The following is a 24,189-nucleotide window of genomic DNA, read 5'->3' on the forward strand; positions in this document are numbered from 1 at the left end:
TGGAAACTAAATGGCAGCCAGTGCAGTCAGGTCAGGAACGGTGTAATATGCTCGAAACGTTTCACCTTGGTGAGCAGCATGGCCACCAAATTCTGCACCAGCTGTCACTTCCAAACCATCTTCAGAGGCTACACATAACACGTTGAAGTATTTTAACCTAGAGGTTTCCAGATCATAGATGGCAGACGTTAGGCTATCCCTGTCCGGATAGGGATGCAGCTGGACTACCAGTCAAAGCTGATGGAAGGCAGTCCATGCTGCTGAGGCCACCTGAGCCTCAAGTGACAGCAAAGGGTACCCCCAACCTGTATACCCAGTCCTTCAGGGGGCAAGTAACTCCATCAAGAGCAGGCAACCTTCCGTCCATTCCACCGCAGTAGGCCAGCTATATTGTCTCCTCAGATACTAAACTGAAGCAAGTGTAAAACGACCATTTGGGTTGTTAGATATCTAGGCTTCAAGCCTTCACTTTTACAGTAATTATAAAGTCTGGGAAATTTGTTAAAATCTTTTTTGTATTAAATTCATCAGCATTTTTTCATCCGCATAAAGCAGGGTTGAAATGTTTTTATTTCTGGGGTGGGGGCTTATATTTAGAAACAACTGTGTAACCACACCCTATATGCAAGTTGAAAAGGAGATGGCTACATCTTCGAAGATGCCCTTCATAATTTGCGGGAATCAGAGATTTCCCCAAGGACACTCAACCTGACTTTAAAGGACGTGTTGGTATAGAGAGCCTGTATACAAAACAGAAGATGTTTATCTGTTTGCAACTCCTCAAGTCTTTCCCAAAACACCTCTTTTGGTATAGTGTCAAAGGCAGACTTGAGATATAGGAAGGCTACATACGAAGTCTGAGTGTGATTGATGTATATTTTTGCGTAAGATAATCAAAAAGGAAGTTGTGATCGCTTGTAGATGCAGCAGTTTGGATACTAGTTATCTAACTTAGGCAGGAGATAGCTAGCTCACATCTCCCACTTTCTGAGGTAATCTAATTGTTTATAAAGTGATTGCCAGTTCATTTTGGTTCTATTTACCAGGGGGGAGAAATCAGGAGTTAGACATAAATTGCATTGTCTTTTAACATATAGAGGAGATGCCTCTATAAACATGACTTCTGAATTATTGTACCTTATTCTGTGGGCCTTAGAATTCTGGGCTGATCAAAATTTTTTGCCTCATTGTGCAAAAAATAAATAAATCCCACCACTTGGTACAAATCTTTGCAACAATGGTTGCACTTCATGAAGTTGGGTTGCGACTGTGGGTTGCATCCAATGCTGGTCCTACTCAGAGGAGGCCCAACTGAAGTTAATACACAATACTAATAATTTAGGTTCATTAATTTCTGTGCATCTACTGTGTGTAGAACTTAGTTGGTCCATCCCTGCCTCTTGTTTGATAGTTTGATGGGTGCAAACATTTTCCAGCAGGGAGCAGGAAAGCTGTGCTAAACCATGGCTTAACATTACAAACTGCAGTTAATCTTCAACTATGGGCAGTAAAAGCAAGCCACAGTGGAAACAAGCCACCAAAGCCAATATAAGAAAGCTGGCTTGTTTTCATGGATCATAGATTAATCACAATTTAGGATTTGGGCATAATGCAGAAGGAGAAGTTCCCAATCTCTTCTTCATGTCCACACTGGAGAGAGAAGAGAGAGAGTGTGAGCTCAAGAGCCTGTGTGGCACTGTGGCTCATTCTCAGAATACTAACTCATGGTTAAGCATTGGGCACTTCATAAAAAATGCCTTCTCAATGTTGCCATAATAAAACAAATGCCCACTCTATTCTGTGATAGTAATACAGTAGTACCGCTCTATTCTGCCTTGGTCAGACCGCACCTGGAATTATATGTCCAGTTCCGGGTGCCACAATTTAAGGAGGGTATCGATAAACTGGAGAATGTGCAGGCTAGCCAAGGTGATGTAAGAGTTTAGAAACCCAGCCTATGTTTCTATGATCCTCACTAGCACTTGAACAAATGACTGTTACTTTTCCAATCGCTTTCATTTTTAAGAGTTGGGTCATCTTTTTTGAATTATGCACCTACCTCTTTCTGTTTCCCATAGGTATTTCATTGCTTTTATTTTTTTAAAAAAGTTTACAAACCTTTTTCAAAACATTTATATTCTCAATCAGCTAAATTATTATTTCATAGTGTCTCCCACCAGCTCACTTCTCCACCAGCTTACCTTTTAGCATGGCAATCATATTTCTCAAGATCTCCAACAAATTAGTTACAACTGACCTCTTTCTCATCAGTCCATGTTGAAAACCTTTAATCACATTAGGCGTTCTAGTGCATTCCCATGTTGAATTCTGCAAAATTGTGCATCTTCATTCCCACCCCTCCTTTCCCCTTCCTCCCACCTTGCATCCTCAAGTGATGTTAAGCTAACCAGTCTGTAATTGCTTCTTACATCACATGGCTGTTCTTCGGATGAGAGTGTTAGGTTTGTCACTTTATAGTTCTCAGGAATCTGACCTGACACTAGAGAACTTCTGAACTGGAATGGTTCACTGGTTTCTGGTCAGATGTAATAATTATCATTTATTCCATTTTCTAAGCACTATATCCAAAGCAGTATATCCAAAGGCACTTTAAATAGACTGGGTGAATCTTGGCAGACGCTGAACAGAACTTTTCCAAATTTTAGCATATGTATTGTTTTATACTTCCATCTGGCCAACAGATATCTGAGTGCTTTGTATATTGCCACCCTTTTCTTGCCACTAAGATACTTACATGTGTCTCTAATATAACTTGCTGGTGTTTTTGCATACTGGTTGCTGGTGGCTTACAGCTATTGTGTATACATAAATCTGATTTAGCTCTCCAGCCAAATTTGCAAACAAGCTATGCTATCTGTGGAGACAAATGTTTTGTAACCCCATCCATCGCAGAACTAGATTACATGGGCACAATCCGCTCAGTGTTACACAATTTTATGACACCCCCCCCCCCAAACTGGAGAGATTTCAACATGTGCTTAACCCCCTCAAGTAAATCAATGTGATGTTCCAAGTGCTTGACTTCGGCTGAACTGTGAAACGGAAATAAGACAATTTTAAAAGCATGAGAAGAAACATGCCTTTCATTTTTATTTGCATGCAGTTTAACCATTTTCACTGGTTGTGTCGAGACATGTTAACTTTTCAAAAAAGAGCAGGGCAGCCAGAAAAACTAAACAAAACCCAGACAAACCTCTGAGGAAACAGGGAAATACTGTAATTTAAATAAGCTTAATAGCTATGAATCACACTTCTAAAGGTGACTTCTATTTAACATTGTAGCACGTATATTATGTATTCTGTTTCAGGGTGCAATCCTGTTCCTGTAAAAATCAGTGGTGAAATCCCTATTGATTTTTAATGTATCAGAATTGTAGACTTTAAAATAATGACTTCAGAACAACTGGACCACTTTTAAGCAGTATAAACATGATCCATTGCACCAGACTTTAATGCTAGAACTGGTTAATAAAATAACCTCCATTGAATTCAATGGGACTCCCTTCTGAGTAGACATGGTTAGGATTGTGCTGCAAGTTGGATATCACCCAGAGTCTTTTCCTTGACTTCCTTTATTTTCTAGAGTTCGATTCTGTTTCTGGCAGTTATTTAAGAAGTGCTAATATTAGTACTTAGTAGGTACACTCCTTACAGTCCTATTTTATACCAAATGAAATGAGCTTACACAAAAGCATATAGAATAAGAAATTAAAACTGTAAATAATAGATTACATTCTCGGAGCACAAAATTGCTTATACCTGTTGGATGTTGTCTTTTTCTGACTGGTGTAAACAAAAGAAAGAGCTGCTCCTTTAGGAAGGTGCCTAAAGGAATAGACGCTTGCTGGAACATTTCTTTTAAATCTGAATTTCAATGTGTGTCTATCCGCATGCGCATTTAAAGCTAACGGTTCTGATGGCTCTTTAAATGCCATTTCAAATCCAGAGCATAGCGCAGGTGGTGCTAATATAGGACAGTCCCCTAGGCTCTTGTCGCCAGGAGTGGTACAGCTTGTTCAGTGTCTGCGTCCATATGGCAATCTGTCCCATTCACAGAAAAGACATTGTAGCTGTGCCTGTGGGTGCTCTGGTCAATGTAGTGTGAAAAGGAAAATTGTAACTCTCAGCAACCTATGCTATATGCACTTCCTTTTGTTAGAGAATCCAAGTTGTGTGTGTGTGTGTGTGTGTGTGTGTGTGTGTGTGTGTAATTCTTAAATACCCAAGAAAATTCCCAAATCTTGCCGGGTTTATTGTTTGTTTGTTTGTTTGTTTTCCTTTTGTGTGTTTGTGTGTATTTTTCCCTAGTACTGCAGGGTTAACTAAGCAGGTTGTTATTTGATCACATACCAGTACGTGGTTACCTGGCTTTTAGTCTCAAAGGGTATCTCTGGTTGTTTAGAGCCAAACTTAATCATGACACAGTCAGTACGTTGGTTATTCATGAGGTTTACTCCATTCATGTTATAAAGTAAGATTTTCTAATTTTAAGATCGAAAGGTGTTCAGAAGAGAAGGGGAGATGATGAGCCCTGCCACTTCTCCTGCCTTAACTCCCTATGCTCTATAACTTCAGCCCCTACCTGCTTAGCTTTCTTCCAGTCTGAGCTAGGGTGCCTAAAGTGATGGACTGCAGAAAGGTACCGGAGGGTGGGGATCAGGGATCAGTTCCCCTTACCCCAGGCATGGCCAGACTTGGCCCTCCAGCTGTTTTGGGACTACAACTCCCAACATCCTTAGCTAACAGGACCCAGTGGTCAGGGATGATGGGAATTGTAGTCGCAAAACAGCTGGAGGGCCAAGTTTCGCCATACCTGCCTTACCCATTCACACCTTCAATGTAGGACCCTCCATACCTGAACCCACTATACCCTGCTTTTAGGCATGAGCAAAGCAGACCTAGGAGTAATTAAAGCAGCTACCCCATCACAGCAGACCTACCTACTTATATGCTGTAAGTCAGGGCTGGGAAACTTGTCACCTTCCAGGTGTTGTTGGATTAAGCAGCTCCCATCAGCCCCAGCCAGCATGGGCACTGGTCAGGAATTAAAGGAATGGTAATCCAACTATTTTGGAAGAACCATAGGTCCTTCACCCCTGCTTTAACACAACTCATCTTGAAGCGTACAAGTGCCCCAAAAGTTGAAATACAGTGGTACCTCAGGTTAAGTACTTCATTCGTTCCGGAGGTCCGTTCTTAACCTGAAACTTTTCTTAACCTGAAGCACCACTTTAGCTAATGGGGCCTCCTGCTGACGCCGCACCGCTGGAACACGATTTCTGTTCTCATCCTGAAGCAAAGTTCTTAACCCAAGGTAATATTTCTGGGTTAGCGGAGTCTGTAACCTGAAGGGTATGTAACCTAAAGCATATGTAACCCGAGGTACCACTGTATTTTGTTAGATCTCTGAAGGTTGTGTGTTTATGTCTTTCATGCTCTTAAACACATAATGTACTTTGGGTGCATGTGTAAAGGCACATGTGTAAAGGAAAATACAGTTTAGCAAGTCAAAGGTGACTGGTGCTGTTTCTAGGTCTTCATCATTGCCTCCTGGAAGCTGCTGTTCCTTAACCAAAATTGCCTGTAGTTTGAAAAAAAGGGGGGGGAGAGTGCTTCTGTACAACTAGTTTCCGTTGAAATCAGTGGAATTTAACTCAAAATAGATTTATTTAGATTTGAGGTGAAAAAATGTCTGGAACAAATTTGGCCTTTGTTTTTCATTAAAGGAGGAGAGACAAGAAATTGTGTGTTTTGCCTTTCCTCCTCATTTCAACTTTTTCCTGTGTCTGATTGTGATCTCCACGGAAGCCTCTAGAAAACATCTTGGCATCCAGTGATAAAACCCTTTCCGGGGTGCAGTACGGATCCAGCAGCAGAGTAGGAAAAAAACACATAGTCAAAGGGATTTCTTAATGAAGAACATGAAGGATGTGTTAAAAAAAATATCAAGAAAAGGTTTTAAAAATTTACAAAACAGCAAAACTGGGTGGTTGCTCCTGCGTCCCACATTGCCATTATCATGCCAAATGTTGTTCTGTGTTTGCGTGATTATTTGTTATGCTGTTCAGATAAACACAAACAAATAGAAAGCACAGCACCTGCAATAGCATATGATATTTACACTACCTGTATGATTCAGCTGGTTTTCTGAAGAAATAGAGACGCTTGTGTCCTATGGAATCAGATCGCTTTTTATAACGTGCAAATGAAGGAAAGCATGTCACACACCTGCTTGATGGTGTCGTCTTGCTATGCATTTTTCATTCCTCTCGTGTTGCACTTATGAAGAGTGAGGAGCAAAGACCAGCAGGAGAGGAACAAAGTGGGGGGGGGGAGTGGCTGATTCCTGAGCTGATGTGATTGCTGCTGTAGGAAAATGGTAGGACTTCTGTGTACAGAACAATACAGTTAATTTCTTTTTAATTCTGAGTGTGGTCCACCAATTATCCCTGCTGCACCACTTTAGTTCTTCTCTAATGGGACCTAGATGGGATTGGTTTTTTTTTTTAAGCCCTGCCTTTAAAAGAATAGATTTTGTACCGTGATAGGACTTTGGGGGGATGATTCCCATTTGACTAGACATTGGGGCTTTTTCATCTCTTTTAATGCTGCTGCTTTGTTACTCTCTGGAGTGCTGGCAGAATCGGGCCCTCCTTTCATTTAAGGTGCAGTAGAAAATATTGTCTACAGTATATGACCATTTTGTGCTCTTCTCCAGTTCAGTCTGATGTACAAGCAGGTGTTTAAGTTCAGACATATGCATACTACAAAATTTAATGGGATTACTCATTTGCTTAAAGTTAGACATATGTTCCCCGCCCCCCTTCTAAAGAATCCTGTTGAACAAGGGCCAGAGTTTTGCTTTTTTTTTCTTGCTTTTTTTTTTTTTTTGGTCCTCAAAATGAATCATATATTCAAGAGCATAAGGCATTTCTGTGTTAAAGATCAGTGAGAAAAATAGGCAAAATGTTAGTTTAATTAGAATAAAGTGATCCTAAGATACCGAATCAATCCAACTTTGTCTGAATAAATTAGAGAACTATGCAGAGAGGAATAAAATGAGATTTAACAAGGATAAGTAGAGTGTGGTTCTGATAGGAAGTTGAAAATCAAAATACATGTATAAAATGAAACATCAGCTTGGAAGAAGCAATTGTATGAGGAGGCAAGATGAGAAATTGCAGTGTCTTCTTTTTATTAAAGGCTAATGTGATATTGGTGTTAATCACCTTATACATTTTTAAAGTTGTTATTCCAATTATAAAATATAGTGCACCAGTGACACCAGTTAGGATGCTAAGAACAAACCTGAAGGAAAGATTTTTATTTCTGCAACAAAAAAGAATACTGGTGCAAATACCGAAGTGAGCAACCAGAATGATAAAGGGTTTGGAGGGAATAGGCTGTGAGCTAAGATTAAAGGGAATTAAATATCTAGAGCCTAGGAAAATAGAGGCTATGGGAGGCCATGATGATAGTATGTAAGTACATGAGGAGACATTAAAAAGAGAAGGAAGGAGAAATTGTTCTCATTAGTTAGCAATGAAATGACTAGAAAATGCTGGGTCTTAAATTCTCCCTGTCAAAGTATTTCTAATGTGCTCTGCATTCCGGGTGCCTGGGTACCAAATTGAAATAAAAACTGAAGTGATCAGAGGAGGGGGAAATGCAATACAATTAAATGGTAAAGGAATCCACACCTAAAATTGGTGTTGGAATTTAAATTAGTTGACTCCTCTTTTACAGGCACAATGAAAAACTTACGAAGAAATTGGAGTTGTTTAGGCTTTAGTAAAATATCAGAAGGAATGCCTTTTATCATATATGTTACTGTTTCTTTCGCAGCATCAACTGACTGCCCAGTTTTGCTATGGTGCTTTCAGGTCAAAACTGCATGTTAAATCCTTAGTTTGGAGACCTGTTGAAGCTGTATAAAACTGCCATGGGGAGGCCTGATCTGCCTCACTAAACCAGCTGTTTAGTGTTGGGAGTGAAGCTTTCGTGGATGCCAGTGAGATCTTCCCTCCCATGGCAAGCAGCAACTTCCAAGAGCTAAATTGGGTTGAGAATAGAGTGCACTTTCAGTCCACATACAGTGGTACCTCAAGTTACATACACTTCAGGTTACATATGCTTCAGGTTACAGACTCCACTAACCCAGAAATAGTGCTTCACGTTAAGAACTTTGCTTCAGGATGAGAACAGAAAGCATGCTCCGCCAGTGCGGTAGCAGCAGGAGGCCCCATTAGCTAAAGTGGTGCTTCAGGTTAAGAACAGTTTCAGGTTAAGTGCGGACCTCCAGAACGAATTAAGTACTTAACCCGAGGTACCACTGTACTTTCAGGTTAATGCCTAAACAGGACTACTTATGCACATGATTGCATACTTGATTCTTCTTCACTTGATTCCTGTGCTCTTTAATATCAGAGGCTGAACGTTTTAATTTCTTCCATTGAAAAGCATAATGTTTTGAGTTGATGTGAGACAATATGATGCATGAGTTGTGATGTTCCACTCATGCACAGATGCAAACCATCCCCTGAATGTTGCACACATAAAGCGATGAACCTGCCCTTAGAAAAACCGAATACTGCGTACATTTCTCATACTATGCTGTTCTTAAAGCCCTAAACTGCCTCGGCCCAGTATACCTGAAGGAGCGTCTCCACCCCCCCCCCCCATCGTTCAGCCCGGAAACTGAGGTCCAGCTCTGAGGGCCTTATGGCAGTTCCCTCACTGCAAGAAGTGAGATTACAGGGAACCAGGCAGAGGGCCTTCTCGGTAGTGGCACCCGCCCTGTGGATCACCCTCCCATCAGATGTCAAGGAAATAAACAACTATCTGACTTTTAGAAGGCATCTGAAGGCAGCCTTGTTTAGGGAAGTGTGCATGCACACGAAACCTCATACCAAGAACTAACTTAGTTGGTCTTTAAGGTGCTACTGGAAGGATTTTGTTTTGTTTTGTTTAGGGAAGTTTTTAATGTTTGATATTTTATCGCTTTTATTATTATTAATAATAATAATAATAATAATAATAATAATAATAATATGTTGGGAGCTACCCAGAGTGGCTTGGGAAACCCTGCCCGATGGGCGGGGTATAAATAATAAATCAGTAGTAGTAGTACTATAGAACATGTAGTTCACAGTGCCGATTGGCCAGACATGGATCTGGAGGAAAGGAAAGGACTGCTTTGGAGAAGGTTGTCTTGTAAATTATGTTGGGGTGGCCCTAAAGGACAGTGAGGGCAGGTCTGTCTGGCAGACACCTGCTAGCACTTGGGACTATTTTTAAATAGACGTATTTTTTATATGGAGTAAGTTGCCATTGGTGAATTATTTTAAAGAAGTTTCCCTTAACCTTTATTTTATTAGGGTTGATGGAATGTTGCTGCATAACCCAGGAGAATTCTTGTTCTCAGATTTACATCCTTATTACATTTTTTTCTTAAATGATTCCTGGGCTTTGTGTTCTGTTTATATTCAGATAAGAAAGCATTTGTTTTGCCAATCAGTTTCTGTATACAGTGGTACCTCGGTTTAAGAGCAGTCCTGTTTAAGAACGATTCGGTTTACGAAGTTTACCACCGTCTAAGAATGGAATCCGAACGGTTGAAGGGCACCGGCAGCGGGAGGCCTCATTAGGGAAAGTGCTCCTGGTTTAAGAAAGGTTTTGGTTTAAGAACGGACTTCTGGACTAAGTTCGTAAACCGAGGTACCACTGTATTGTAATTTGTTACCCTAGTCTTGAATACTGACTTATCCCAGTGATGGCAAGCAAGACGATCAAGGGTCTGGAAACCAAGCCTTATGAGGAATGGTTGAGGAGTTGGGTATGTTTAACCTGGAAAAGAGGAGACTGAGAGGAATATCTAAAGGGCTGCCACATGGAGGATGGAACAAGTTTGTTTTCTCCTGCTCCGGAGCGTAGGACCCGAACCAATAGATTCAAGTTACAAGAAAGGAGATTCCAACTAAGTGCCAAGAAGGGCTTTCTGATGGTTCAGCTGTGGAACAGACTCCCTCTGAAGGGGGTGGACTCTCCTTCCTGGAAGGTTTTAAAGCAGAGGTTGGGTGGGCATCTGTCATTGATGCTTTAGCTGAGATTCCCTCATTGTAGGGGGGTTGGACTAGATGATCATCAGAGTCCCTTTCCAACTCTACAATTCTATGATTCTAATATCTTCATTGTACATACCTTTTTACCCTGGCCTTTGATACTATCTATCTACAGTGGTACCTCTGGTTGCGAACAGGATCCGTTCCGGAGCCCCGTTCACAACATGAGCAGAACACAACCCACGTCTGCACATACACGGGTTGCAGTTTGCCGCTTCTGTGCATGCACGTGGCATCATTTTGAGTGCCTGCGCATGCGCGAGGGGCGAAACCCGGAAATAACCCATTCCATTACTGTATCTATCTATCTATCTATCTATCTATCTATCTATCTATCTGGACCCACTTTATTTCCGTGATTGCATGTTGTTTTAAACTGTTTTTAAAATTGTGTTTTAATTGTTCTAACTTGCCCTGGCACCTTGGGTTGAACGGTAGGTAATTAATATAAATTAAAATAAATCTGTTTCTGTGCTATACATCTTTTCTTTTATGTTAACAAGCTCCAGGTTTTCCAGACACAGGACACCAAGGACTGCTGTGTTGTGACGTCTGTAACTCTCCACGAGATCCTAACTTTAACGAAGCAAATGGCAGTTGAGATTATCATTGAATTTAGTGGATGACATGCAGTACTTACAATGCAATGGTCATCCTAGGAAAGTGCAAAGTTTCTTTGTGGCTCCTGTCCACCTCAATAGTGTGTGCCAATAATAGCAACGGGCTCAGCCTCTTAAGGAGAACAAAGCTGACAATCACTAGATTTAAATTACCATCATTCCAGTGGCAGGGTCTCTGCATGAATATGATATCCTGATGGGATGTGAAATCCTCTAATTAAACATGATTTTAGAACCAGAAAGAGGAAAGAAAATGAGATGATGAGGATAATGGGCAAGAAAACTATGCATTTCAACAAAGAGTGAATGATAGGCACACAGGACATTGCTCCATCTTTTCCTTGGCAGATTGCTCAAGCTTGCTGTCTTTAAACTGTTTCAAATAGCCCAGTAACTGAGTCTCTGTAAGCAAACTAACAGGACATTAGCTGAACACATTCTTGAAAATTAGATGAATATTCTTATTAGCCTGTTCAAAACATCTTGTAACAAATATCTTGGGAATGCTGTGCACTTTTACATGACAGAGTGTTTCCTCTATGCTATACCATAACAATAGAAGGAGTGATATATACAGTGGTACCTTGGGTTACATACGCTTCAAGTTACAGACTCCGCTAACCCAGAAATAGTACCTCGGGTTAAGAACTTTGCTTCAGGATGAGAACAGAAATTGTGCTCCAGTGGCGCGGTGGCGGCAGGAGGCCCCATTAGCTAAAGTGGTGCTTCAGGTTAAGAACAGTTTCAGGTTAAGAACGGACCTCCGGAACGAATTAAGTACTTAACCCGAGGTATCACTGTATATGCAAGCATTTACTAAGACATGACCATTTGTAACCCATTGGTATGTGACACATGTAGTAAAAATAAATTAAAGACATCTGCAGTGTGAAGAGGTTCTTTTTAAATAATAAACCTATGTGAAATGCCCAGTAGCTGACCAGCTTATTTGCAGAGACCAATTCATTGTAGTCTTGTACAGTATCCTAAGACCTAAGTTGTTCAGGACTTGTAAATTAATTCAAGGACCTTGAACCTGGCTTGGTAGTAGATGAGCAGCCAGTGCAGATATTTTAACAATAGTGCCACGTGTTGTCAGCTGGGTGTCCCCATCAGCAGTCTGGCTGCCACATTCTGCACCAGTTGGAGCTTCTGAATCAGGCCAAAGGGCAGCCCCACATACAGTGCATTGCAGTAATCCAGCCTCAAGGTTACCAATGCATGGACTATAGTGGTCAAACTATTCCTAGCATGGAATATTGACTTCTCTGTTGATGATGGCAGGGGTCGCTCTTCCCAATGGACTTGACAGGCAGGTTCCTTTGAAGCCTTTCACCTCCTCTCTAGGGTGAAGAGTCATCCTGCCCTTGAGATTGACTCTGCTTACAGTTGGTGAACTCAGAGTAGACATGTGTAGGACTGCACTGTAAGTATATGTTCTCACCATGTGGTCAACATTCAGTGTTGTATTTTTAAAGATACTAGACTTCAGTATAGTACTTGCCAGATCACGTCCTGTTGAGATTTAGGCTTTCAGCACTTTTCCACCTCTACCTATCAGGATGGTCCACCCTCAGAGGCTAAATGGATCCAACAAGTTTCCAGATGGCCCTGGGGGATTTTCCAGCTCATATGACTGGTGCTCCTGTTGAAGCCCTGGCTGATCTTTGGAACATCTGAATGGCTCGGGCTGTTGACATGACAGCCCTGAGCACTCCCTCTGCTGCTTTGTGGAGCCCATTTGGCTCGCTGGTATACTCCAGAGCTTAGTCCAAATAAACAGGCTCACCATCAAGCCTACCTACTGGCAGTGAAGGCAGCAAAGAAGGCATGCTTTACTGTCTCCATTGCATCCTCATTGTGCCATCCAGCAGAGCTTTTCCAGGTACTGTGGGGCCTTTTACAGTCTGGCCTGAAGGAGATGACAGAACTGGCAGCAGCTCGCTGTGACTTGTTTGCAAAGCACTTTGATGATAAAGTCACTAGCATCCACCAGGATCTTGACTCCGCTGTTACAGCAGTTAAATCTTGGGGGGTTTCCAGAGCACTGTCTAGTCCTGTTGTGTTGGATAGGTTTCAGTTAGTAAGGCTTGATGATGTGGACAAAGATAACTTGGATCGGTCAGGATGACCACTTGTGCTCCTGACCCTTGCCCCTTGTGGCTGATAAAAACTAGCAGGTAGGAGGGGATAGCTGGCTGGGCCAGGGTGGTGATTAATGCCTCTCTGCAATAGGGAGTGTTCCCTGTCTGCTTGAAGGAGGCAGTGGTAAAACTGCTCCTTAAGATCTTTGGATTAAGGGTGGTATACCAAATTAATTGTTTATTTGATTTTTGCCTTGTGTTGCTGTGTGAAGACAGATTCAGTGGTATCAACAAAAAGCATGTCACAAAATTCAGACTACATTTCTAAACCCATTCAAGGCTGTACTCTCTGCAACCCTCTTGAGGATCATAGAATAGACACTGAAGGTTGTGCGGAAATTTTAAAGGTCTGTCTAAGAGTATAATTAGGCCTTTATGTTTTTAGAACAGTATTTTTATTGATATAAGTCTATTAAGAACAGTTCAGGGTTGTTGTTGTTTTTTAATTCTGTGCTAGCTATTGAAGGGAAAAATGAATCTCTTTATACTTTATTAAATGAGCACATACTCTACAAGTCATTGACATGCAGTAAGGATGGTACCTAACAATGCCATTTCTTTCAGTCAGTAGTGCACTTATAAAACAGTTTTGGTCTAGAAAATGTATAGGCTGTGCTATCGTGCGTGCTGAAAAGTGTGGTTTGCCATTGTGCGTACTTGAATAGTCATGTCTTTAGTGACCTCAAGGTTAGGCTGCTATAATACATTCTATGTAGGGCTGTCCTTGGGGAATTGTTCAGAAGTTTCAGTTGGCAGAGAACATGGACTTGCCTTTGACCAAGAAGTACTCCACTGTTTCCCCTGACCCCCTGGTAGCCCTACTGTCATCCATTCAAGAGGATAATGCTAATCTCTAAATCTTTGAACAGTCTGCTAGAAGTCTACCGCTTTTCTATGTCTTGTGACAATTTCTAGAGCCAGGAGCGCACCTTCGCCTATGCCTATGCCTATGCTTTTACTGTCTGGACGTGGCACACAGAGAGAGCCATTCTCAGTAGTTTTGTCAGTTATGAACCTAATTTTCTTTAGCGGTTCAGGGCTGCTCCATCCTTGTTGGGTTTCCTAGCCAGAGCCTGTTTTTCATGTGGTGGTGGGGAGTGTATTCCATTGTATGTGAAAGTTGCCCCTGTGTCTCAACCGGTATATTGATTTTAAAATAGATTTATTTCACCAACAACAGGCGTATACCACCTGCCAAATTATTCTCAGATTGCAGCTCTGAATTGTGACCCACCTAACAGATAGTAATTGGAGCAGATGAGATCCCGTCCAAGTCTTGTTTGGGCCTGGAACCAAAGTTACTCTTCAGTGTGTAGAATACAGGAAGCTATTTGTCTGACCTTTTCCGCTACATCCCAGAGATGGGTAGGTGTTTTCCAGTTATTAAGAGTGAATATGATGATCTGGCTCAAACAGCACGCCTGTTCTTTCGGCCAGTGTGAATCATGAATCCGCACTGTAATTTCACATACAGTTCTCTGTTCATTTAGACTTCTTCTACAGTTGCAATATTTTATTTTTTCTAGAGCCTCTTTAAAATCCCTGTTTGTGTGGGCATCTTGTTTCTGGTGTGCCTGCTTAAAGGAAGGCCTTGTCTGAGTGGGTGCAGGTCGCCAATATGAAACAATCAACTTCTTAAGGGAGGGGGGGAGAGAAGAAAAAAATTGTTTCACGCTTTTTGCAGCAACATGCATGTTACATTTATTCCCATATATGCCATAAAGGTATAAAGAAAACAGTCATATTTTCAAGCACATAAGTCACATGCCAAAGAACTACAGCCACTCACGGCTTCTTGGCAAATATTAATCACAGCTCGCCTTGTCTTGAAACCTGCATCTTCCCTTCTCACTTGATGTTCATTAGGAGTCATGTAGCATGCATAAAGCACCGAGGAACCAAAATATGGCACTGCCCCAGTATATTGATAATTTACTAGGTCGTTTCTTCAAATAAAGTGAAAAGAATTCCCCCCCCCCCCGGTGCGTTTATCACATAATGTGATTTAGAGTGGATTAGAGCATGCATAGAGCATCCATTGGCTGGCCAATGGAGAAAACATCACCATTTCTCCATTGTTGCGCAGTGTAGGGGGCAGCAATCTTGGCTGCATCTGGATTGCAGAGGAGATTGCAGTGTGGGGTCAGTGATCTTGGCTTTAGGTTCCCATTTAACTACACATCCTATTACTGGCAGCTCTCTTGATTTTATCCAAGGACTTCTGAGAACTGCTGTTGGTACTACTTCAGTTCTGTCTCTCTCTGTCCCTTATTTTCCCCAAGTAATAGCACAAAAAAAATGGTTTTGTTTTTATTTTTCACATGGAATTTAATTGTGAGTATGGGGGGGAAATAACACCGTCAGCACATGATGGCAATAGTTCAAGAAACATGAAACATAGTCCTGGCATGATTGTTTTCAGTTCTGAATTACAAACCTTTTTGGATAGTACAAGGGAACGGGTCTTACTGATTTCCCCAATTTTTTGGTGCATATTTATATAGAGAGTGGGGTCTTTGTTACTACAGCTATATCTTGGGCATGCAAATTATGTTATTTTCCAAATATAAAATGAAAATGAAGATTTTTTAGGATTCTGCAAAAGCCACCAGATTACATATTAGAAAGCAGTGTTCATGATTCATAACATGAACACAGCTGTGCAGAATTCTATATACACTCACATATAGGGCTCAGGGGATGTTTTCATAAAATTGGCGAGCGCTATTAGTCTTTATTAGATATATTTAAAAAAACAGATTAGGAACTAGATATGTGGTTTGCACTGGCATTTACAAGTTGGCAACTATAGAACACATGGACATTTTGTCCTTTCCTTGTTGTATTTGTGTGGCTTTTGTGCTTGTGCTTTAAAATGTTTGCAAAGTCTGCCAGGTACTGAAACAAAAAACACAGACATAGCTACAATTTTTTTTCATTGATCCTAATGGGCTGCTAATATGCGTGCCTGGTTTCCCACTCTCCTGTTCAAGTCAGTTGATAACGTCAACAAAACACAGTCTTATATTCAATTTAAAAACAGCTGGGTGTGATATAACATCAGCTGTAAATCCCCCTAGCAGAGATTGTCCTAAAATGGACCTTCTACCTTCAGTATGAAGCTGAATTGTCTACTCAGGAAATAAATTGGTCTCTTCTCTTTTTAAAAATTGTAGCCCTACTACTCGCAGCTGAAAAACAGTTTATTGAAATATACTTATATCACATAGCAAGATTACACGTAGATAACATGTCTTTATGTATGACTTTATCCGACTAATATTTTATTATTGAGACTTTGTCAGAGTTTGGATGTCACGATGAACAATGGTTTATCATGATGAGAACAGGTCTAGCCTTCCCTGTGCTCCCTCCAACTCCTACCAGGGAGAATACAGAAGTTTTCTTTTCCATTTTTATTTAACCACAGTTTGCTGTGCCATCCAAACTTCACAAGCTGTGGGCAATCTTAAATATGGTTTGTTTGAAACCACCCATCTTCATACCACGCTTTATGATGCTGTCTTGTTTCAGCGTACATAAGTTTAATCACAGTTTATAGTCAGATGTAACACCTTGTGACTGTGCCGGAGGATGCTGGGAAGAGTGTTCTAGCCTGGTGAGGAGCCTCAGCTAATTTACATTACAGTCAAAGTTTATTGTGGCATCCAAATCCAGAAACCACACAAAACAGTTTGCTGTTATTCTTATCTATTGAAAGTACAGAGGTTGTTGCCATCTCTACTAAACAATATAGGGGGCATGGATATGATTTGCATCGATTGATTGATGGCTATCCTTCCAAGGGGCTCAGGGTGGCATATGTTACCCATCGCTCCCTCCACATTTATCTTCATAACACTGTGAAGCAGTTTAAGCTGAATGATTGTGAATGGCCCAACACTGCCCAATTAGCTTCCTGGCTGGGTGACGATTTGAATACCCCTCTCCCTGGCCCAAGTCTGGTGTTCCTTCCAAAACAAGACACTGGCTCTGTTAGAAGGCATCTCCAGTACCTCAAAGCTAACAAAGCACGCAAGATAATCCCCAAACCTCCCAGTAACTAAACTCAAGTACACATAATTGACACAACAGCACATTCTTCCTCTTCTACTATGCCTCTCTTCCCCTCCTTCCTCTATCTCTAATGCGTCAGATGGTAGACTGTATACCCTTTGGGGCATAGACCTGTCCTCTTGTACTTCATGCAGTGCCATTGCACATTTGTGGAGCTATTTAATAAAATAACAGCAGCAGCATGAATGTTCTGTATTTTGACATTCTGACCTGCTGTGGGTTTTGTGTATGCAAAGGGAGGATTAAAATGTGCATGAGGGTACACTGTAAAACTATGTGATAGCTCAAACCTACAACAGTCTGTGTCTTATATTTAGGTAGATCACACCAGAATCTGTTGCAGCCCAAGAATCACATGTTGCAGCAACATTTTCCCAACCAATTTTTCTTCTCCACTATTTCAGTGATGGACTTCCAGTGGCTGGAATTTAATTGCTGATGGAAATTAACGTACATTGCGGCAAATGATTCTTGTACTGCTATGCAAACTACAAATTAAATTGATTTCCAACTTGGAGATTAACCTATGCACTTGAAAAGTAATAGGTGTAGCATCTTTTTACCTATTTCCAGTGATGGAAAAATTAGGGTAACAGGCATAGAGAAATTTTCAGTTCCATTGAGACGTTTTCTGATGCCCTAGACCAGACATGTCCAGCGCGTGGATCGTGTAAAGGATTCTGATCGAGCATGATCAAGGCCTCAGGGTGCTTCTGCCCATTGGCATCTCCCATGGCCACCGGGCGCCCTCAGCACATGCTCGGCCACAGCCAGAACAACTCCACAGGCACTTTCCCCACCTTTCCAGCTCTAGCCTAGCTGCGTTTACTCAAAAGTAAGCCACTGTCCCCCCTTCCCCACGGAGGGGGCTGGTGGGTGGGTTAATAATTTGTTGTAATAATAATAATAATAATAATAATAATAATAATAATATACCCTGCCCATCTGGCTGGGTATCCCCAGCCAAATATAATATTAGAAGTGACTCCAGATGTGGTTCATCTCTACTCCCATCATCCCCAGCCACCCTGGCCAATGGTCAAGGATGACAGGAACAACAACACCTAGAAGGACCACAGGTTCCCCATCCCTGCCCTATACGGTCCCTCACATGCTTTTAGGTCAGCTGGAGAGGCTGTGCTCATGGCCCCACCTTCACAAGACCTTAGGAGGCAGTGACAAGAAACAGGGCATTTACCATAGTGGAGAAATGTGATTGGTCCCCCACAGTGAGTAGTTTTAAGAAATGAGTAAATACATTTTTTAAAAAATCAACAAGCATTTGGTTGAAGAGCTTTTCATTTTCTATTTTGCTGATCAGCTACTCTGTTGGTTGCTCTGTGGCTTATGGAATTTAATTGGCGATTTTATAGTGGTTTTGTTTTGTTTGTGTGTATCATACACGTTGGTTTTTGTATGCTGCTTTGGGGTTCTTTATATTGGAGGAAATGTGTGATATATGTCTAAGTAATAATGAAAACCCTTATAATTCAGCCAGTAAAAATATCATATTGCTCATTCTGTTGTTTGCCAAAAGCAATTATGAAGTAAGATTTTACACTGATTTGTAACATATTCATATGTGTTGAATATGACGGGGGGGGGGGAATCGGGGTTCCAACCCCTACTTGTAGTTAATGCCTGATAGAGACACATGCATGTCTATTCTTATTTTTACATTTTTTTTCTTTTGAGCTTGCAGCTGGCAAAGACAGTCAGCTGAACACACACACACAAAACAATTTGGGAGAAGAAATGAATGTGGACAAAAAAGTGCACCCTTCAAGATAACTGACATTTCTTCTTTTAAAAAGTCATTTAAGGTTATGGAAATTGTCAGGAAAAAATAATTTCCTTTGCTGAAGACGTTTTCATGCAGAAGTTGAGTAAAGATATTTCAGAACATGGTTCATCAGTTAATGCAACAGATACATTTCCCTGAGCACCACATGGCCTGGATCAAAGCATCTCATGACTTGGAGCAGTGTGGCCAAATCATTATGTATTGATTGGAATCCTGCTAGAGTTTTAACTCTTCGATGTTTGAAAAGGTGCTTCCCACCCCAACCGCCTTTTTATAAGCTCTGCCTTGGTGGCCTAGGTAGCAGTGCTGCTGTTAATGGCACCCTTCTATCCCAGTGAAATGACAGAATTCCCTTTTTGCTACGTTTCTTGTTAAAATGAATTGTATAGTTGGAAAACATTCACTTTTTGCTAAGAAATATGAACAGAACTGCAAAGAAGGTATCAAGAGGAGGGGATCATGCAGGTCTGTTGTGATAGGGTTAAAGATGCCGTAACACAGATATGCGTGCTTTTCTTTCTTTTTGTCTTACACAGTATTTTGGAGCACCTATAACCCTCAAAAGTTACTTAAGATGCTAGATATAAACTTCAAGGGTATTTAGTCTTCCATCTGCTGTAAATATGCAATTTTCAAACACTTTTTGTATCTAAGACATAAAGCTACACTGTCAGATGTTCCCAGCATTCACTTCCTATGTTTATTTCAGTTCTTAACAAAACTTCTAATTAATTAATCAATCAGACACACATAACCTGTTTGCTACAATCCCAACACATTTGCGACTGTTCTGTTGTAAAGCTCAAAGGAGGGCTTCCTTGAAACAAAATGGAATTGTGTGTTCCTGAATATTTCATTTTTTAATGTGTTTATACTTACATATTTTGCTTTCAACGCTGCAGCAAGTTAAAGTCATTCAAAGCACCACCTTAATAATGCTTTCCTGCTTTTTTCCTTCCCCATCAGTTTATCCCACGAAGAACACTCTCATAGCCATCCGCTTTATGGGCACGGAGTATGCAAATGGCCAGGCTGTGAAGCAGTATGCGAAGATTTCCAGTCATTTCTAAAGTAAGAATATTTTATTTATTTTTTGGCATTTCATATATTTCATTAAGCATGAATCTACCTTCGGATGAGCTGAAAACATCTCCTGCTGTCGGTGGCTTCCTGTCAAAGGTGTCTGTTGTAAATACACATGGTGTGCAAGTTGTGTTGTCCTCAGTAAAGCCTGGGCAGAAGGACATTTCAGGGTGACTGCCAAAGGACCTCCCTCAACCAGCACAGTCTGAGATCAACAGATTACTGGGTTCAGCTCTGCTGCATGTGCAGATCGCATCCAGTAGTGTTTGGGTTTTTACAATAGTCCTCTGTCATTCTTGTATACCGTATTTTTTGGCCCATAGGGCGCACCTAGTTTTTTTGGGGGGGGAACTGGCCAGGCTTCGGGGTGCAGGCAGCTCCCCTTCATTTCCCCTTCATTTTTGGAGGGGAAAAAGTGCGTCCTATAGGGCGAAAAATACGGTATGTTTTCACCAAACCTTAGATCCAACACAGAAGCAACGGAGTCTATCCTCCTTATTTAATTGATTTTGTAACTGCTTTTATTGAATACAGACTGGCAAAACTACATGCATCGTTAATTGTGTCACATAAGTATCTAATAAACAAAGTCAACACTACTTAAATTAAATTCTAATTATATTAATTATATATATAATTATATAATTATAATTATATTAATTGAGCCCCTGTAGTTTGACACAGACTTCTCCTCACTACCAAAAAACAAAAACAAAACAGTGTTAAATGCGGTATAAAAGTTACCTTACTGACAAGTTTGGTACGGTACCTGCAGGCATTCCATTTTTGTAAATTGTAGTCTGTTTTTTGGTATTTACCACTGTCATTTTGGAAACTACCACTGACAAAGGTGTTCTTTCTAACTTCCACATTTCACATGTTGCCCGTTTATACAACTGTCCGCTTTTCTGCACATCCTCCAGCCTCCAGCTGGCCCCAGAGCTTCAATTCTAGTTGTGGATATTTTTGGATACAGTATTTTTGGTCTGGATTGGAGAGAGAGCAGCAGAGGGCATTTACAGAGTGTTTAGAGGATGCTCCCCACTTAACATGGTTGTCACTTATGCGCTTGGAGGCCTGGTACCTAACCCCCTGCCTAAGTGGGGGGACGACTGTAGTCAGTTCTATGCCATATTGTCTGTGACCCTCATAGCCTTTCATAACTTAACTCCGTTAACATTGCTTATGCAATAATTTCATGGGCACAAAGCATTTTTCAAAAGGGGCAAATCTTTTATAATGCCCTCAATTCTCCTAGATAAGAAAAGAAATTGGGAGTCTTGCTTTTGTTTTCTACATTCTGAGAAATGAATATAATAAAGGCTAGAAAAGAAAAAAGAAAAGAAAAAAACCAAGGGTGGTTTTTTACACACACACCTACCTGTAATCATTTTGTAGTGTTTGTTCATAGGGTAAGGAACACTACAAGGTCTTTGATTTTAAAGATAAATTCTGTTCAAATAACAATCCTAGTTGTCTTTCACTCACAGCTAACAGGAGGATGCTTATCAGTATCAGCAGATACATAAGCTATTGTACACATTCATTTCCCTGTTTCTTTTCAAAATAAGTTGCAGTTTTACACAAGGGTTTTCTGTGTTTTCTCTTCCCTCCACCCCTTGAGGCAGTCAGCCACTGGTTGTCATGCAATTGTACCATCAGTTAGAGCTAACTGCTACCAGCAGGTGATTCTGCTAAATCTAATGAAACCAACACACCCTGCATTGCCTCGAATACAGAAAAACAAAAACAAGTCCACTTTTACTGCTGTGACAGAATGGTCTCATTCTCTGCAGCAGGAAAACAAAAATGCAGGCAGATTTTGTATGCTCTGCCTCAAATATCTAATGCTGTATAATATGGGAGGCAGTAGCAGGGCCCCTGGGCTTCTTTTCTTCTTTTATAGATAAATGCCATTCTTGGGCACACAGGTAGTTCTTTGAAATTAAAGTACATGAGGGCTGATGAGGTGTGCACCTTCTTGGCACCCATGTAGTAATTTGATATGCAATAAGCACTCCCAATAGTCACTGCATAATTCCAACTAGGGGTAGTAGGGTAAACACATGCAGTTTGGGATCCGTGCAATCTAGATGCTTTAGAGCAGGGGTCAGCAAACTTTTTCAGCAGGGGGCCAGTCCACTGTCCCTCAGACCTTGGGGGGCGACGGACTATATTTTTTTTGGCGGGGGGGGGGCGGGGAAATGAACAAAATCCTATGCCTCACAAATAACGCAGAGATGCATTTTAAATAAAAGGACACATTCTACTCATGTAAAAACACACTGATTTCCAAACCATCCGCGGGCCGGATTTAGAAGGCAATTGGGCCGAATCTGGCCCCGGTCCTTCGTTTGCCTACCCATGCTTTAGAGCAGGGCTCTAAAAGAGGGCGGTCCAGCGTGCAGCCTCATGTGTTCCTCAAGGCCTTTTTTGGTGGCCCTCAGCAACATTTGACATTCCCCTGCCACCAGGTAATAAGCGAGGTGTTGGGTTTGGAGAAGGAGGTGTGAGGGCTCTTGACAGCATCCTAGAGTCCTCCAGCCTACTTCTCAAACCCCAGTGCTTCACTTAGCTGGCTTTAGGAAGGCAGCACAAGGGCTGGGGAGGGGGTGTCTAATTTTGGGCTTGCTGCCCTCCTATACAGCAAGGCAGTGAGCAGCCCACAGGTTCCACGTCAAAGTACTCTTGCAATACTGCCCTTCTCTAGAACAACCTTCATCAACCTGATACCCCTTGCGGTGTTTGGGGCTATCACTCTCATCAGCCACAGGGGCTAATAATCAGGGATAGTGGGAGTTGTAGTCCAAAACATCTAGAAAAAACCAGATTAGGGAAAGCTGCTCTAGAAAGTGCAGGGCTGAATCTACTGTTAGTTTAGGATATCCCAGTAAAATGGATTCATTTTACTAGGGAAACCCACCCTCCCGGGCGGATGAGGGAAGGATTCCAAACCCAAGATCCATTGCAGTGACCGCAGATTCAGCAGATTTCTTGCTAAACCCAGCAGATTCCCAGCATAGCTCCCTCATCTGGGTTTAGCTGGGGCTCAGATGGTTGAGCTGAGACAGATGGATCTTATGCTGGCATAAACCACAAAAGAGTGGATGTTCTGGAGGCCGTGAGGGATGTGTCTGAGCAGGGGAACTTCCTTTGGTTCATAACTCAGTTCAGCTTGGTCACGTGACTTGGCAACTCAGCAGAACGTAAGCCAGCAAAATGAATGATATAAGTCAAACTCTGTTTTAGAGTCTTGTTTTCCCTTTGCTAGGCTTAGGTATAGATCTACTCCCAAGCAAAGTATGGAACAGGGGTGATTTGTGCTGGCTTAATTTAAACTAAATTGCTTCTTAGAACCCTATGTGGGTCACTGCTATATGGGAATACTATGCAGGAGGTTCTTGAGTACCTTAAAAAAAATTGTAGTAGTTTAGTTAGGTTTTCATTATTTCCAAACTCTACACTGGTATTTTCTCAAAAACACATAGCTTGCCTGTTTTGGGAACGTTGTAGTGTTATATCTGAACCCTACAGCAGCTTTCCAGAACTGGTTTTTAAGGACTGCCAAAGGGAGGCTATTAAACCATGGTTTGGCATTGGTTTCCAAATCATAGCTTGCACCAAGGCTATTATGACACTGTTATGTTTAAATTCACATACCATTTATAAACCACATGTCTGAATTAAGGGGGGGGGGCAGTTGAAAGTGAGAGGGCAGCATAATGTAACGCCTTTCTGGTTGCTGTTGGGTTGCTGACTTTGTTTTCCAGTTGTATGCCTCTCCTGCAAAGCACAGGTGGGCAGGCTTTCATGGTAAAATTTTGCTCCAGGGTACTCCATTATGGTTGGGACGCAGGTGGCGCTGTGGGTTAAACCACAGAGCCTAGGACTTGCCGATCAGAAGGTCGTTGGTGGCTCCCGTTGCTCGGTCCCTGCTGCTTCCAACCTAGCAATTCGAAAGCACGTCAAAGTGCAAGTAGATAAATAGGTACCGGTGGGAAGCTAAACGGCGTTTCCATGTGCTGCTCTGGTTCGCCAGGAGCGGCTTAGTCATGCTGGCCACATGACCCGGAAGCTGTCTGTGGGCAAATGCCAGCTCCCTTGGCCAGTAAAGCGAGATGAGCGCCGCAACCCCAGACTAGACCTAATGGTCAGGGGTCCCTTTACCTTACTCCATTATGGAGCCTAGAGAACACCCATAGGAGAATGTGATCTAGCAGTGTGTTCTTGCTGAGGAGTTCTTCCCAGGAGAATGCAGAGAAGAAGCATGTGAACAGTATGCACATTTATTATGGGGAAAGGGGGACAAAATGTTTTTG

The 24,189-nt window shown here is 41.6% G+C and overlaps 1 protein-coding gene across 50 annotated transcripts in view; it reads left to right on the forward strand.

Annotated features, from left to right (window-relative positions):
- Positions 1–24,189, forward strand: part of FOXP1 (forkhead box P1) — a 538,949-nt gene that overhangs the window by 453,159 nt on the left and 61,601 nt on the right. For all 50 annotated transcript variants that reach the window (XR_014560509.1, XR_014560510.1, XR_014560511.1 and 47 more), the window contains one exon: positions 19,754–19,858. Coding sequence is in view for 47 of the 50 variants with exons in the window: in XM_083723838.1 (XP_083579964.1) it covers positions 19,754–19,858 (105 nt within the window). In the remaining 3 variants the exon portion in view is untranslated. The remainder of the gene's footprint in view (positions 1–19,753; positions 19,859–24,189) is intronic.

Source organism: Podarcis gaigeae, assembly GCF_964106915.1.
Source record: "Podarcis gaigeae genome assembly, chromosome: 2".
NCBI classification, from domain to species: domain Eukaryota; kingdom Metazoa; phylum Chordata; class Lepidosauria; order Squamata; family Lacertidae; genus Podarcis; species Podarcis gaigeae.